This window comes from Pygocentrus nattereri, chromosome 24, assembly GCF_015220715.1.
Source record: "Pygocentrus nattereri isolate fPygNat1 chromosome 24, fPygNat1.pri, whole genome shotgun sequence".
NCBI lineage: Eukaryota > Metazoa > Chordata > Actinopteri > Characiformes > Serrasalmidae > Pygocentrus > Pygocentrus nattereri.
Genome location: NC_051234.1, coordinates 4367160 through 4381484, shown reverse-complemented (window position 1 = coordinate 4381484; position 14325 = coordinate 4367160). Strand labels below are relative to the sequence as shown.

The 14325-nt window shown below is 41.6% G+C and overlaps 1 protein-coding gene across 2 annotated transcripts in view; it reads left to right on the top strand.

Annotated features, from left to right (window-relative positions):
* Positions 1 to 14325, top strand: part of paqr6 (progestin and adipoQ receptor family member VI) — a 35263-nt gene that overhangs the window by 1877 nt on the left and 19061 nt on the right. The window contains exons 1-2 of one of the 2 annotated variants that reach the window (XM_017708744.2): positions 1275 to 1404; positions 13406 to 13653. In XM_017708744.2, the coding sequence (XP_017564233.1) occupies positions 1383 to 1404; positions 13406 to 13653 (270 nt within the window). In that variant the 5' untranslated portion in view covers positions 1275 to 1382. Of the gene's footprint in view, positions 1 to 1274; positions 1405 to 13405; positions 13654 to 14325 lie in introns of those variants that run through there. The other variant, XM_017708745.2, reaches the window with a different exon arrangement.

Genomic DNA, 14325 nt, shown 5'->3' with positions numbered 1-14325 from the left:
TAGAGTGTTTTCTAGAGTGACGAATAAGGCTTCTCCGTCTGGGAATCCGATGGATGAGTCTGGGTTTGGCGGTTTCCAGGAGACGGTACTTGTCTGACTGCATTGTGCCGAGTGTAAAGTTTGGTGGAGGGGGGATCATGGTGTGGGGTTGTTTTTCAGGAGTTGGGCTCGGCCCCTTAGTTCCAGTGAAATTAACTCTTAAAGCTTCAGCACCAAGAGATTTTGGACAATTTCGTGCTCCCAACTTTGTGGGAGCAGTTTGGGGACGGCCCCTTCCTGTTCCACCATGACTGCGCACCAGTGCACAAAGCAGGTCCATAAAGACACGGATGAGCCAGTTTGGTGTGGAAGAACTTGACTGGCCTGCACAGAGTCCTGACCTCAACCCAACAGAACACCTTAGAGTGGAGACTGCGAGCCAGGTCTTCTCGTCCAACATCAGTGTCTGACCTCACAAATACGCTTCTGGAAGAACGGTCAAAAATTCCCATAAACACACTCCTAAACGTACTTACAGGGTGTTGTAAAGCAAGTTTTTAAAATGTATTATTTTTGCAACCTCTGGTTCCTGTCACCACCACTGTAAAAAATCTGAGTTGGTAAGATTCTCAACAATGAACATTAATGATCCACACTGAACCATAAATGACTCTGTTTAGATCTCACCGACTGAATTGGGCAGACAGACTGAAAATCAGACTCCTCTGTAATTCCCCTTTGCCGGTTTGAATTCAGTGCTGCATGTTTGAACTGAATACTCTAAAAGTGAACTATAGCACTGGACCTTTCCTCAGTGAATCTTCTGATACTATTGTTTTTCTATTTTTTCTCTGTTCTTTTTTAATAATAAATCAAGTTTCGGACCCACTCGGTCCGTGTGCCACTACTGTAAGCAAAGCTGTTAGCAGCTGGCAGCTCATTAGCAGCCATTAGTGACAGAAATAACTGCACAGGTTTGGGCCATTTAGTCCAGCTTCAGCCTGGAGAGGAAGAACGACCATAATGGAGCCTCCTCTCCCCTCCCCTTTTCTTTACGGAGTAAACATAGGCCTACGCTGGGTAGATCATCTCTGCCTTCGTAGGATCTGCTCTAGTCTAGTCTTGTGTTACTGCTGCTGCTCCACTGAACAAGTTGTGGATGGAGTTAGCAGAAGCTACTGGCCCTTCCTCCAGCGCATGCTGTAACCCAGGGGCGGGCTGAGGGAGGGAGGGGGACTTTCTGGCGCAGATATACAGCCGTAGGGCTTTTTGGCACGAATATATGGCCATAGGGCTGCTACCCCTAAGCCTCGCTCAGCCGTTCAGCAGAAAAGCCCCTCACTCCTCCCCCCCAGCCAAACTTTTTTATCCCGCCTACTGTAACTGCTTTTTCAACAGAAGACATGAAGAAAAGCCCGCAGCACTGTACGTATAGAGGGTTTCGGAGGGGTATTGTGTGGAATGTTTGTTGTATGTCAGTGAATTTGACCTCTGAGGGAACTTTATTGTTATGTATCTTCTAAGCCTGAAGAGGTCATTGGCTCACTGGCTGTTTCTTTGGAATGTGATAGAACATTTAGCCCAAAATGTTTGCGCTGATGTACAGAGAGGTGCTGAAAGCCCTCTGGACCAAGTGAGAGTATTAATGATACTGTTGTTCATGATGGCCTCTCTCTGTACTTACACTGGAGGCTCTTTGCTGTAGCGAAGCCTGCACTGTGCATGTTTTACAGTACAGTGGGAAAAGTAGAGTTGGCATGTGTGCAGTTGCTTATTGCTGCAAATATTTTGGCTTTGAGCAGCAGCACATGAACAGTTTCCACATGTTGACGAGGAAAAAAGGGTTGCGTTTGGCAAAAAGTGAAACTGTTCAGTTACATTTGTTAAGGCATGCGTGAGACAACAACAAGAAGCACGGCGTGTTTACCTGCTAGTTTTCTGTTTAGGGGCTTATAACAGTGACACGGTGCTTTCAGACGAGTGCTCAAGTTTGTTTTTGCTGCACACAGGCCTGTGCAAAATCTTTGTTTCCCTGGGTTGAAAGGCATGCTTTGCTCTGCTTTGTTTTCCGGGGTGTAACAATTCACGAATTAATGATTTGACTTGACACAGTCGATCATTTTTCGATGCAGCAAAATATAAACAGTGGCTGAAAACAAGCTTTACGTTATTGTGTCTTCAGTTCGAGTTTGAAGCAGCCAGTGTTTGTAAAAGTACAGCATTTTAAACAACACTGCGCTCTGGCCTCAAGATAATGTTAGCACTGCTAGACTCAATGCAACAGTACAATATGATACAATACAGTAACTTATTTTCTAAATTTAATAAAAAAACTAAATTTGCTAAAGTTTTTCAGTATGTTAAACCCAACAAATAAGTAGACATTATGTACTAAATGCGCATGTTTGAGTGTGTTGAGGATGTATGCAATTAGAAAATCAACAAAAAATGCACTTGGACAGAAGTCTGTGCATTACGCATTACATGTAAACACACATTAAATACGTGTGGAATGTGTTTAGTGCTTTCTTTAATTGACATGACACTTGTAGGAACGATAAGGTCACTTTTACCCGATTAAAGTCGATTCTCAATTTAAAAAAATCTTCAGTCATAATTTCCCTTCAGCTTAATCATTTAAAACCAGATTACTCAGCTGATCATTGAAACATTTGGTACTTACTCACTAATTCAGCTGATAGCAGCGGGCCTAGATATCGGGGAATGAGTTTGTGTTAACCCGGGAGAGATGATGCATGATAACAGCCTCTTTCAACCCGGTGAGTTTTTGTTTCAGCTTCAGGGGCAACATGTTTGAGGAACAATGGAGACATTCTGTTTGCTTTTCTCAGAAATCATTTGATCATTTGCATCCACACTTTGCACCACATGCTCCGTTGCACTTCTCCAGTTGGCTCAGTGTGAGGGATCTTCACAGGAGCACAACTTCTGAACTTTGTCATTTTGGTTTCTTTCGTTTTCGTGTAACTTCCCAAACTGATACTTGCGTAAGCCACGTTCAGCTCTCTGAAAGCAGGCAGTCTGGATTTGTCCTTCTCTGTAGATTTGGGAGGTTGTCTGATTCATTATTAAAGCAGCAGTTTCATTGTAGCTTGATTGTGACTTTTATTTTTTTTAGTTCTGGCCTTATTGTGTTGATCATGCTCAATATTTATGATGTTGTTTGTACAGTGATTGAAGCTATGAGGAAATATGCTCATTTTACTCTGGAGAAATGCAGGTCTGTTGCTAAAATTCTGGTTTTCCCCTGATAGTAATGATTAGATATGGCACTGATACCAGGTACCGATACTGGGCTGATATCAACAGAAAATGCTGGATGGGATAATGAATACCCCATCTCCTATCCTGTAACAAATCTAGCTAGAAATAGCTAAATTAGTAGTAGTTTACATAATTTGAACGTGACTGAGATGTACAGTGATGTACATTAATGTGAGATGTACATTATAAGGAAATTCTACCAAAAGTTCTGCATAATTGAAGTTATTTAGAGTGGGTTTAATTCAGTTCTAAAGAAACTTAAGATGCTACTGTTGCTACTATTATAAAGAACGTAGTTGGTAGTTTTCTCTACAATGTAGAATTCACATCAAACCACTCTAAAGTACTTTCTTTACATTATCAGTGGTTGAATTAAGCAGTTTTGAGAAATCTGTGTAATTGAAGTGCTTCAATTATGAATGCCTCCTTTTAAAGGTTAGTAGTTTTTAAAGATAAACGTATCATATTAATATTAGTATCAGCCAATAATTAAGATTTCAGTATCAGTATTGGAAAAGAAAAAGTGCATAATGAGGTGTGAGGTGTTCTGACTCTATTAGACATTATTATTAGGCTATTTAGACGTTAATGGCTGTGTGTTGAGTTCTTTTCAGAGGACAGTAAATCTGAACTGCTATACAAGCTGCACACTGACTACTTTATATCCAGGTCTCATTTCTATGATGTCCCATGTAAAGATATAATAAAATATTTGCAGAAATGTGAGGGTTGTAATCACTTTTGTGAAATACTGTATATATGTACACCTGTGGCAGCCTCACAACAACTTATATGTATATGTATTAATGCGCCAGTTCATTAAAGAACATTGTGCTGTGAGTGGACTGCTGTGCTGCCCACAGGGACCACCTAGTATTTCAGCTCTTTTCCGCTGATGTTAACAGAAGTGAGAGAGTTCTGATATCTGGCAGTATCTGCGCTGTTTTCTAACGGCTTTCTGCCGCGCTAAGAGACGGAGAGGCTGTGAGGATGTCTAAAAAAGCTAAAAATGGAGTGATATGCACACAAAGTTCATCTCCTGCTCAACCGTTAGTTATTCACACTCACACATTTAACCTGACATCTTTTTTCTTAAGTCTTTACATTATTTTGGCTGTGAAAGTGTTAAAAACGCGAACAAGGCTAACCTGCTAATCGGCGTTTTGCCTCATCTTTGCCTAAAATACACATTAAAATGTGTTAAAAAGTGTTTCAGAAACTACAGAAAATACACACAAAAATAGTTTTAGCACTTCATTTTTTTCCCTTTCTGTGTTTTTGGCTTTTCTGTGTAACTGACTGTCAGCAGCTATTTCTGTTATGTGGGTTTGTTTAAACTGAGGTGCTAACAACTTATTTCTTATGTGTTAGGCTAAAAGACAGCTAACAGGCTAAAGCCCTACTCCATTAATGTGCAGTGTTAGGCTGTGAACTGAAATGACTGGAACACACAACTGCCTTTCTTGGTGAAAGAATTATCACAATTATTCTTTCGCTGGTTATTACATTTACGGCATTTGGCTGACGCTCTTATCCAGAGCGACTTACAATTTGATCATTTTACACAGGCAGGCCAAGGCGGTGTTAGGAGTCTTGCCCAAGGACTCTTATTGGTATAGTGTAGGGTGCTTTGCCCAGGTGGGGATTGAACCCCATTCTACAGCGTAGAAGGCAGAGGTGTTATCCACTACACTACTACACTATCCCAACCAGTTACTTTAATAATCTCTCTCTCTCACACACACACGCACACACACACACATTTTCCAAGCCGCTTCTCCCTCAGGGTCGCGGGGGGGGTGCTGGAGCCTATCCCAGTGGTCATCGGGCGGAAGGCAGGATTACTTTAATAATCGATTATTATAATGAATACAGTATGCACTCATTTTTGTTTTTCGTTTTTTACAACTTAAAGATCTAAAGAAATCATCTGCTTCCCACGGTGTGTCAATATCTGTTCCAGTCTTGTGAATTTTTCAAAATAATTCCAAATTGTGCCAATATATTCAAATCAAAGTGAGGTAGAGATTTGAGATTTCACGATGCTAGATTGTTTACTAAAGAATCATAAGACATTTACCCCCTTGCTATGTCGGCATCTTTCCCTGTAAAAGTTTAATAGAGTAAATGTGCTTTTTAATGCCTTTCGCAGGAATTACTCTATATAGAATCATGTCTGTTCATGAGTATGGAATGCCCAGTGTCTGCATTTGGCCTGCATTGCTGCCACTACATACAAACATAGGCTTGTTATTGTCAAGGGCAAGTGATAATAAAGACGCCTATTGAGGATGATCATGTGATGAGGTCACGAGCCAGGGAAAGAATGTCAGAATGGAGAAGGAGGTAGATGAGTTTAGGATTCGCTCAGCATGGCCTACAGAGAGAGGCTGGTGTTCAGGGAACTGTGCAAAGGCACGAAAGAAATGAATTGTGAATTTTGGGTGGAAAAGCCACTGTACATGCGCTTATATGTATAATAGGGCTGCACACATTGATGACAGCGATGGTTCGGCCTTGTAGTCCAGAAGTCAAACAGCACAGGCATGTTTTGCAGCCCAGAAGGTGTTTGTCAAGTTTAGCACTGGAGCTGCAAGGCTAATGTACACATGTGATTATAGCTGCACCGTGTGGACCTGTCATACCACGTCTGAACTTGCTGCCCTCTGATGGATAAACATCATGAGGTTCAGCCGGTCAGTGAGGCCGCCAGCCATCCAAACCAAACCGCTGTTCACTTCTTCCTATGAGAACACAGAGGAATGAGGGAAGCTAACTGCTAATGAGTTGTTTATAATCCACTGTGTTTACCAGCAGGCCAAGTCGGGGGAGTCTCCCGCTCATCATCAGCTGAAGCATGCTTAAATATTTGATCTCCATGGTTATTGCAAAGGGAATGGATGTTCCAGCAGCCATTAGCCTGCGCTGCGGGACAAACTTGGAGCTAGTATCGGGGCATTTGCTGACTGGAAGGACTCGCATGGTTGGATTATGGTACCTAGTTTAGAAACACTTACTCATAGAAGGTTTTCCCCTATTTATACTGGTCTCCACTCATCTTACAATAAGAGTATGGCTGAACAAATTGGAGAAAAAATATCTAATTGCAGCTTTTCTGACCAATATGGTGACAAAACTGCAACTATTTTCTACAAATTAGGGTTCAGGCTTGTTGTTTTGGCCAAGAACTCCTGCACTTTTTTGGCCTTTGGCTTGAATTAAATGCCGTGTGCCAGACTGCTAGTTAATTGTGGTTGTGATATCACAGCACATGGATGTTTGGTTGCTTACAGTTGGTCTAAACTACAGGGGTTGAGTAGCTCCAAGTAATTAGGTTCCACTTAAGACAACGTTCTTGATAATGTAGGCTGTAATTAAAATTGTGATTTTGATGTAAAGATAATTCATCTTGCAACCACACTATTGTGTAGTAGCTGCCAGGGAAATGTGTAAAAGCCTGTATGTTAGAACCGTTCAACTGACCAGACTGACCAGACCACTGGACTGGTTGGATGCGTATCTACACACAAAATGGGTCCCCACCAATATTTGAGCGAACTGGTTGGTATTGTCTTTGGTGTGAAGCATTATTGGGTAATTCTGATGTGCCTCCCAGAGGCTACATTACCAATATGACCAAATTAGACATGCTAGCATTTGATTGTCTGAAGGGTTATATCTGAAGGCTCACGTCACGACTTGCAAATATCAGTCTTGCTGCCAGACAGAGAGGAGGTGAGAGCTGATCAGTGTGCTGACAACAGTAAGTCGTCAGTCCGTACCAAAAAGCTTGGGTGAAAACTGAGTCTTTCACACGACACCCTTCCTTTTCTTCTGGTGCCTGAACTGCACAGGACACATAATGTCAACAAGTCTCGTATACTTTGTAGATACCAAGCCACCACAAAAGAGTTAGACATGTTAGTTAACCATGTTAGCTAGCATTAACCTTGGCTTCTGTCATCCGTGGGCTAGCTGTCAGGTTGGTAACAGGTGTAAACATAAAGTGTTGAATTTCAGTCTGAAGATCCCATGAAAACGTCATCATTAATGTATTAGTTTCTGTGCATTGCAGGGAAAACAGCAGCAGGCTAGAGAAGTAGAGCAGGTTAATGAGGAAACAGGTGCGTCAGTAGGGTTTCAGGTGAGGTCAAAGTTATGAATTATAGTTTGGACTTATAGGGAGGCATCTACGTTACAGTGAGTCTTAGGATGTTCAGCAAATATAACCTTAGAAAGTCAACATATTTGGTCAGGAGTTTATTTTGGAAGATCCTATTCACTCAAAATTTAAAACTGCCCTCAAAAATCAATGGGACCTCAGGTTGATCATGTGTTTGTATCTTATTCATCAGTGCATCATTTTATTGCACATAGGAAACCCAGAAATCAAGTAAAGATGTCGTAGGGCAGGTTGAGGCGGAAGCAGGTGGACCTTCAGGGCTTCAGGTGAGGTGATAAAATGATCCTGGACATTAAACATGTGCTATTATTATTATTATTATTATTGTTTTTGCATTACATGTTGTGCAGTGTATACAGCCCTGGGGGGGAGTGCAGAAGGTTGGTTGTTGCGTCCCTACCAATGTTGAGGCCAAGCCTATGACCTTGGCACACAGTAAAGAACATCGTTTTTCATCTCGGCCTCCTGGCTCTCTCCTTGACCAAAAAGAGGCTTCATATTTCTCCATCATGCTCCTCATTCACTACAACGAATGTCACATTGACCCATCCAGCCAAACAAAAGCTGATCCTCTCATGTTTCTGTGAACAAAGATTAAAGAACATTTCCATCTGCTTTGTTTGTGAATGTTCACCTCTGCCACAGTCGCCGTCCTCATTTTCATATTACTTCATTTGTAACTGTCCTCACTCTGACCTGCTGAGAATATGCTGCACATTGACTGCAAGCTGTGTCGTGTTAGCTCTTTGTGTATGTACAGTACTGCACAAAAGTCAGAGACCACCAGCCCGTCTGTGAAAAGTTATTCCTTCATTCTTGATGATTTCAGTGTTTAAAGTGTCCACCTTTTGCATTTATTACAGCTTCTGTTCTTTTTAAGAGACTCGCTTTCAGTTTTCCAGAGAAATCTGCAGGGACATTTTTCCACACCTCCCAAACACCCAAACACATTCAGTGATGTTGAGGTCTGGGGTGGTCAGTCCATTGTTCTGAGAACACCAGCAGCTTCTTTGATTGATTTGTGAATGCCCCGCAACCCCTCAACCCCCCCACCCCCCTTCTGAGTAAAGGCTTCTTGACAGCCACACATCATAACATTGCCTCCTCACAGTGGAAGGATGGACAGAAACACCTGTGGTTCAGATCTGAAGCTGCTTGATTTTCTCCTCTCTCAGAGATGAAAGCGTTAAGGACAGTTCTGGTCTACCAGGTCTTCCAGGTGGTTGTTAGCAATCCCATTTCTCTGTATCTTTTAATCATTTTTGAACCTCGGTTTTTGGAAACGCCTGTTTCTTGCTTATTTTCTTCTTTCTTCTGCAAGTGGATTATATTATATCTAATCTCCTCAGAAAAATCTCCTGAAAAAAGGAATAACTTTTGTGGCTGTTTTCACTGCCAGCTTAGGCCTTGCTTGTAGATTTAAAGATATGGTGTGAAGACTTGTTATGGGATGCATTCCATGCCTTTTTTAACCTGTGTAAGAATGTAAATTGTGGTTAGGCCAGATTCCTATGGAGGCCTCATTGTTGTCTCTTTGTCTGCTGCAATGCATTTTCATTGTTTATTATAAAAAATTATACATTTTAGGAGCACAGTGGATTGATAGTGATTGCGAAAAAACTTTGGTAATTAATGATTCTAACCTTCCATTGAAAGTTAGCTGCATTAGCTGTGTAGCTCCACACAGCTAATGCAGGCACGCCCCTCCTGGAACTGTTGGATGAGGGAACTGAAGGTTTGGTCTGACCTGTTTTTCGTCCTGCATGTCTTCACGTGTCTGATGGGTTCTGGGTTGCAAATATTACCTCAGTGCCTCACCCTATAGAGGTCACTGGGTGTATAGATCTGCTGTCCCTACATGATAACTGAACTGAATATTTAACACGTGTTGGTCACTGAGGGTAAACTTGCATAAGGTGTATGGCAGCAGCCGTTTTTCATTTCCCTTATTTTTACTGTTTTTAACACCTTGTTAAATGTGAAGTGAAATGCTCTGTTCTAGAGAAACGTACAAAGTCAGAAGAGGTCACAGTGGTTCTGATAGGAACCAGACGTCTGAAGCGTTTAATGCCTCTATTGTATGAAATGTTTATGAACATGCTGCCATTGTTTTACAGTAGTTTTAAGAGAAGTTTTTTGGTCTAAAACATATTTTTGAAAAATCTATTAATGATGGAGAGGTACATGCAGGATGTTGTAAGACAAAATAGTTCCCAATAAAACATATTTTTTCAGATGAAACCTTATTTTGCCCTCATCAACACTGCATATGAAAACTCAGAAGACTGTAGATTCACTATATGTTTATTGATTGTAAATAAAACGACTAAGCTGTGGTGCAGACATGGCAACCCCGGTTCCTATCACCACCACTGTAAAGAAGGCTGGCCACCTTCTCTAGAATGGCACATTTCACATCAAACCACCCTGAATGACTTTGTTTACATCTCAGCTACTGAATTATGCAGAAATTGTGGACAATCAGTGGCATTCGCCTTTAAACAAATGAGAAATATCATCTAATAAAAAAAAAACCAACTTTTCTTCTGGGTGTTTATGTAGTGTTGATGATAATAAAATAGTTGTAGAAAAGTTTAGGGACTATTTCGTCTAATAGGGACTAATAGGGACAATTACGCCCTGCATGTACCCTCACATTCTTACATTAATACTATATATTAAAATAGATCATTTCTCTGATGTAGCTTTTAGAGGCATTGAGCTCTTCAGACGTCTGGTTCCCATCACCACCACTGTAAACAATGCTGCGTTTATGTTCACGTCCTCTACGTAGAACACACTTCTGCACATTTCGATGCACAATTACTGTTTCTTGGCTAGACTGAAGAAAAGGCTGTGAGGGATGAGGTGACAAACTTTGGCAAAACATTGTACTTTGTACAAAAGTATTGGCACATTTCAAGTTGAACGTTTCTAATATTTTAAATTGAGCGAATAAATAGAAACTGTGCGCTAACATATGCAGAAAAATTGGGTTCTCTATAGAGGATGTGTTCACTTAATTTCTCTTAACACATAAGTTATTTGACCAGGGGGTTTCAAGCTTTTGCATTCAGTGTATGCCAATGTGTGTCCAAACTTTTGACTGCTGGCGTATGATCCAGGCTCTGGAACATGTATGAGGACGGTTTGGGTATAAATATGGACGGCCTAAAATAGACGATAACAGGAAAGAGAATACAATAGTTAAACAGTCCTCAGCCCGAAGCGTTAACATCGGTCATGGACTGCTGCTCATTGAACAGCTCCATGAAGTGGTTAATACTTGACCCTAGTGCTTATTGTCAATGAATGTTGGGTCTGTTGAAATAAAACCTCACCCAGCATACAAAAAGATTCTTGTGTATCTGGAACTGCATGGCAGGCACAGAATGCTGTTTTGGTGTGCATGCATTGTTTCAGGCCTATCAACAATGCTAACCTCTATCCAGCTGTGTCTGGACACATCAGGCTACTGCTTTATTCTAATGTGTCCAGCAAACAAAGGCTCTTGAGTAAGAATCGCAAAGTAGATCTGCTGCATATTAAGAGGTCAAAATATTTTCTAAAGTATGTATGATTTATGATTTCACCTCCTACTCCCATCTTGAGGAAAATCCTCCAACTTTTCAAAATTTTGTGTAATTTAATCATTTAAGCTTTTTATTTACAATGGTTGGGATAGGAGCCAGCGGTCAATGCATATATAGGTAGAATAAAAAAAAAACAAACAACTTTGTCAGGCATCTGGCAGGGTATTCGTAACGATTTCCTGTGGTTTTAGAAGTATTAATTAATTAAGAGGTATTAATTATGCAGAAAATAAAGTGGAATTCTATTGCTGTGAGGGTTTGATTGCAGCCACCAGAGCATAAATGAGGTCAGATAAAGATGTTAAATGATCAGTTTTGGATCAGTTCACCTCAAAGGTACGGGATGGAGTTCCATCCCTCCAGAGTACAGTTCCACTGCTCCACCACAGAATGCTGAGGGGGCTTCATGCCCCTTTAGAAGACACTTGGTATTGGCCATGGTCACTTTGGGCTTATGTGCAGCTTCTCCAGAGTGTCCCATTCTATTACCAATGACTCTGGTAATAATGGGTCACATCAAAGTAGCTAAATTAATGAATTAGAGCGGCTGTCTGGTTACTTTAGGACACTGTTCCTCATTTCTGGGTGTTGATTTGAACAGAGAGGTGTTGCTTTGACACTTTTGACTTATTTTTTGAGAAAAATTGTGACATTCATGAACAAAACTAGCACTAAATATGTTGTTTATCGTAAATTTCATGTGACGCAGTATTCAAGCGCAACATTGTATCCCTCAGCCTTAACAGTACAAAAGAATTCACAATTTTTTGGATCACTGTCACTGTCCATTCAAAAATCTCCTTTTATATAGTACCCAACGACCATTGGGAATCCCAGTGGTGTCGGTCCTGACTGCTAGCTTAGCCACTGATTTACAGGCTTACAAATACAACCAAGCTAGCATTTGTGTAGCTCTTACCTCAGTCTCTGAACAAAATTGGAAATAAAACATTAATTCTGTCCTTATTCAGAACAAAACTGACTCCAGACATACGTTTTTACCCTTTCAGGCGGGAAAAGAAGCCTGAGGTAAGGCGTCTAGCCAGCTTGCTAGCTAGATAACATTTTCGACTGAGGATTGGAAGACAATTCCAAAAGTTAGATGATATCTGGCAAGAGATCAGCAGAAATATTAGCGATCTGTGATCCCTCTGCATTCCCCAAAAACAAAACATAACAAAAGAACCTACCTCTAAATATCAATAATCAAAATATCAGCCCCAAAATAATTGTGGTTTTCCAACTTTCAGCTCCTACCTTCAGGATACAACCTCAGAGGGGGGCTTTCCTACACTCTTACAAAAGATGGTTCTTCAAGGGTTCTTCAGTAAAGAAAATGGTTCTATTTAGAACCATGAACACTCAAAAAACACTCTGCGTGACTAAAGGGTTTTTTGCATCATGAAATGGTGCTTCAGATTGATGGAGAATGTGCTGTAGATTCTCCTGTATAGAACCTTTTTGAAAATGGTTCTAAATAGCACCCAAAAACGTTCTTCTTGTTACGATGTCAAGATTGTAACAATAGACGAATGTAGATTCTATACAACAAGATTCCATGTAGAACGTGTGTCTACAGCACATTCATGCACATTTCCCATCACTTCGAAGAACCCTTTCATGAAGCAAGGAACGCTTTAATCATGTAATGGGTTCTTTGAGTGTTCATGGGTTTATAAAGAACCATTTTCTTTACTAAAAACCCATGAAGCACTTTTTTAAGACTATATATAGAATAATTGTAGTTCTGGGCGGTGATTTACTTTACAGTCTTACAGGCGTTTCTATACATCAGCACAGGTCAAGGATCTCTCTCTCTCTCTCTCTCTCTCTCTCTCTCTCTCTGTCTGTCTCTCTCTCTCTCTCTCTCTGTCTGTCTCTCTCTCTCTCTCTCTCTCTCTCTCTCTCTCTCTCTGTCTGTCTCTCTCTCTCTCTCTCTCTCTCTCTCTCTGTCTCTCTCTCTCTCTCTCTCTGTCTGTCTCTCTCTCTCTCTCTCTCTCTCTCTCTCTGTCTGTCTCTCTCTCTCTCTCTCTCTCTCTGTCTCTCTCTGTCTCTCTCTCTCTCTCTCTCTCTCTCTCTGTCTGTCTCTCTCTCTCTCTCTCTCTCTCTCTCTCTCTCTGTCTGTCTCTCTCTCTCTCTCTCTCTCTCTCTGTCTCTCTCTCTCTCTCTCTCTCTCTCTGTCTCTCTCTGTCTGTCTCTCTCTCTCTCTCTCTCTCTCTCTCTCTCTCTCTCTCTCTCTGTCTGTCTCTCTCTCTCTCTCTCTCTCTCTCTCTCTCTCTCTCTCTCTCTCTCTCTCTCTCTCTCTGTCTCTCTCTGTCTGTCTCTCTCTCTCTCTCTCTCTCTGTCTCTCTCTCTCTCTGTGCAGTGTTTCCTGTGTGGAGAGGGTCTGGCGGGGGCCCAGGTTGGGGCTGGCCTCGCTATATAGGATGGGAGGCCGGGGAAGGGGAGGCTGAGCCGTGGGGCTTTGACTGCCCCGTCTGGTGCGTGCTGTGCAGTGGAGGGAGGGAGCGACTGAAGCAGGCCTGCCAGAGAGGGAGAGGGGCGCTCCGGCTGCCCGCAAACATGCTGCGAATCAAACTACCCCGCCTCTTCGACAACCACCAGGTGCCTAAGGTGGGCTTCACTCATGATTGTCCTACACTAATTGCTACACTCCTGCTTTAGTGTATCGCACTATCAAATGTACACAATGCACCCCTTACACCCAATACAGTCCATCAGCCAAGATGTTTTTTTTTTCTTCTAGATCTTAATTCCAACAGAGGTGCCTAAGTGGTTTCTGGCACTGTACGACTTCTCTGTATATATCTATAGAAATTTTCACCAAACTGTTCCATTAAGGGTCAAGGTTAGGATTAGAGCCAGGGTTAGGGTTGGGATTAGGGCCAGGGTTAGGGTTAGGGCCAGGGTTAGAGTTGGGATTAGGGCCAGGGTTAGGGTTAAGGCCAGGGTTAGGGTTAGGGCCAGGGTTAGGATTAGGGCCAGGGTTAGGGTTAGGGCCAGGGTTAGAGTTGGGATTAGGGCCAGGGTTAGGGTTAAGGCCAGGGTTAGGGTTAGGGCCAGGGTTAGGGTTAGGTGGTGGTTAAGGTTGGGCAAGGTTAGGTTTTCTGTAATAGAAGTATCATATGTAAGTATCATAAGTAATGTATCAACAGAACATCTATAAGATATTTACTTCAGTATATTCAAATGCTTCACTACAGTTACTACACTGATATGTTGTTGGTGTTACTGATAATCTGTTAAGAGTTTATTAATCATCTACAAATAACCACTCGAAAGCAA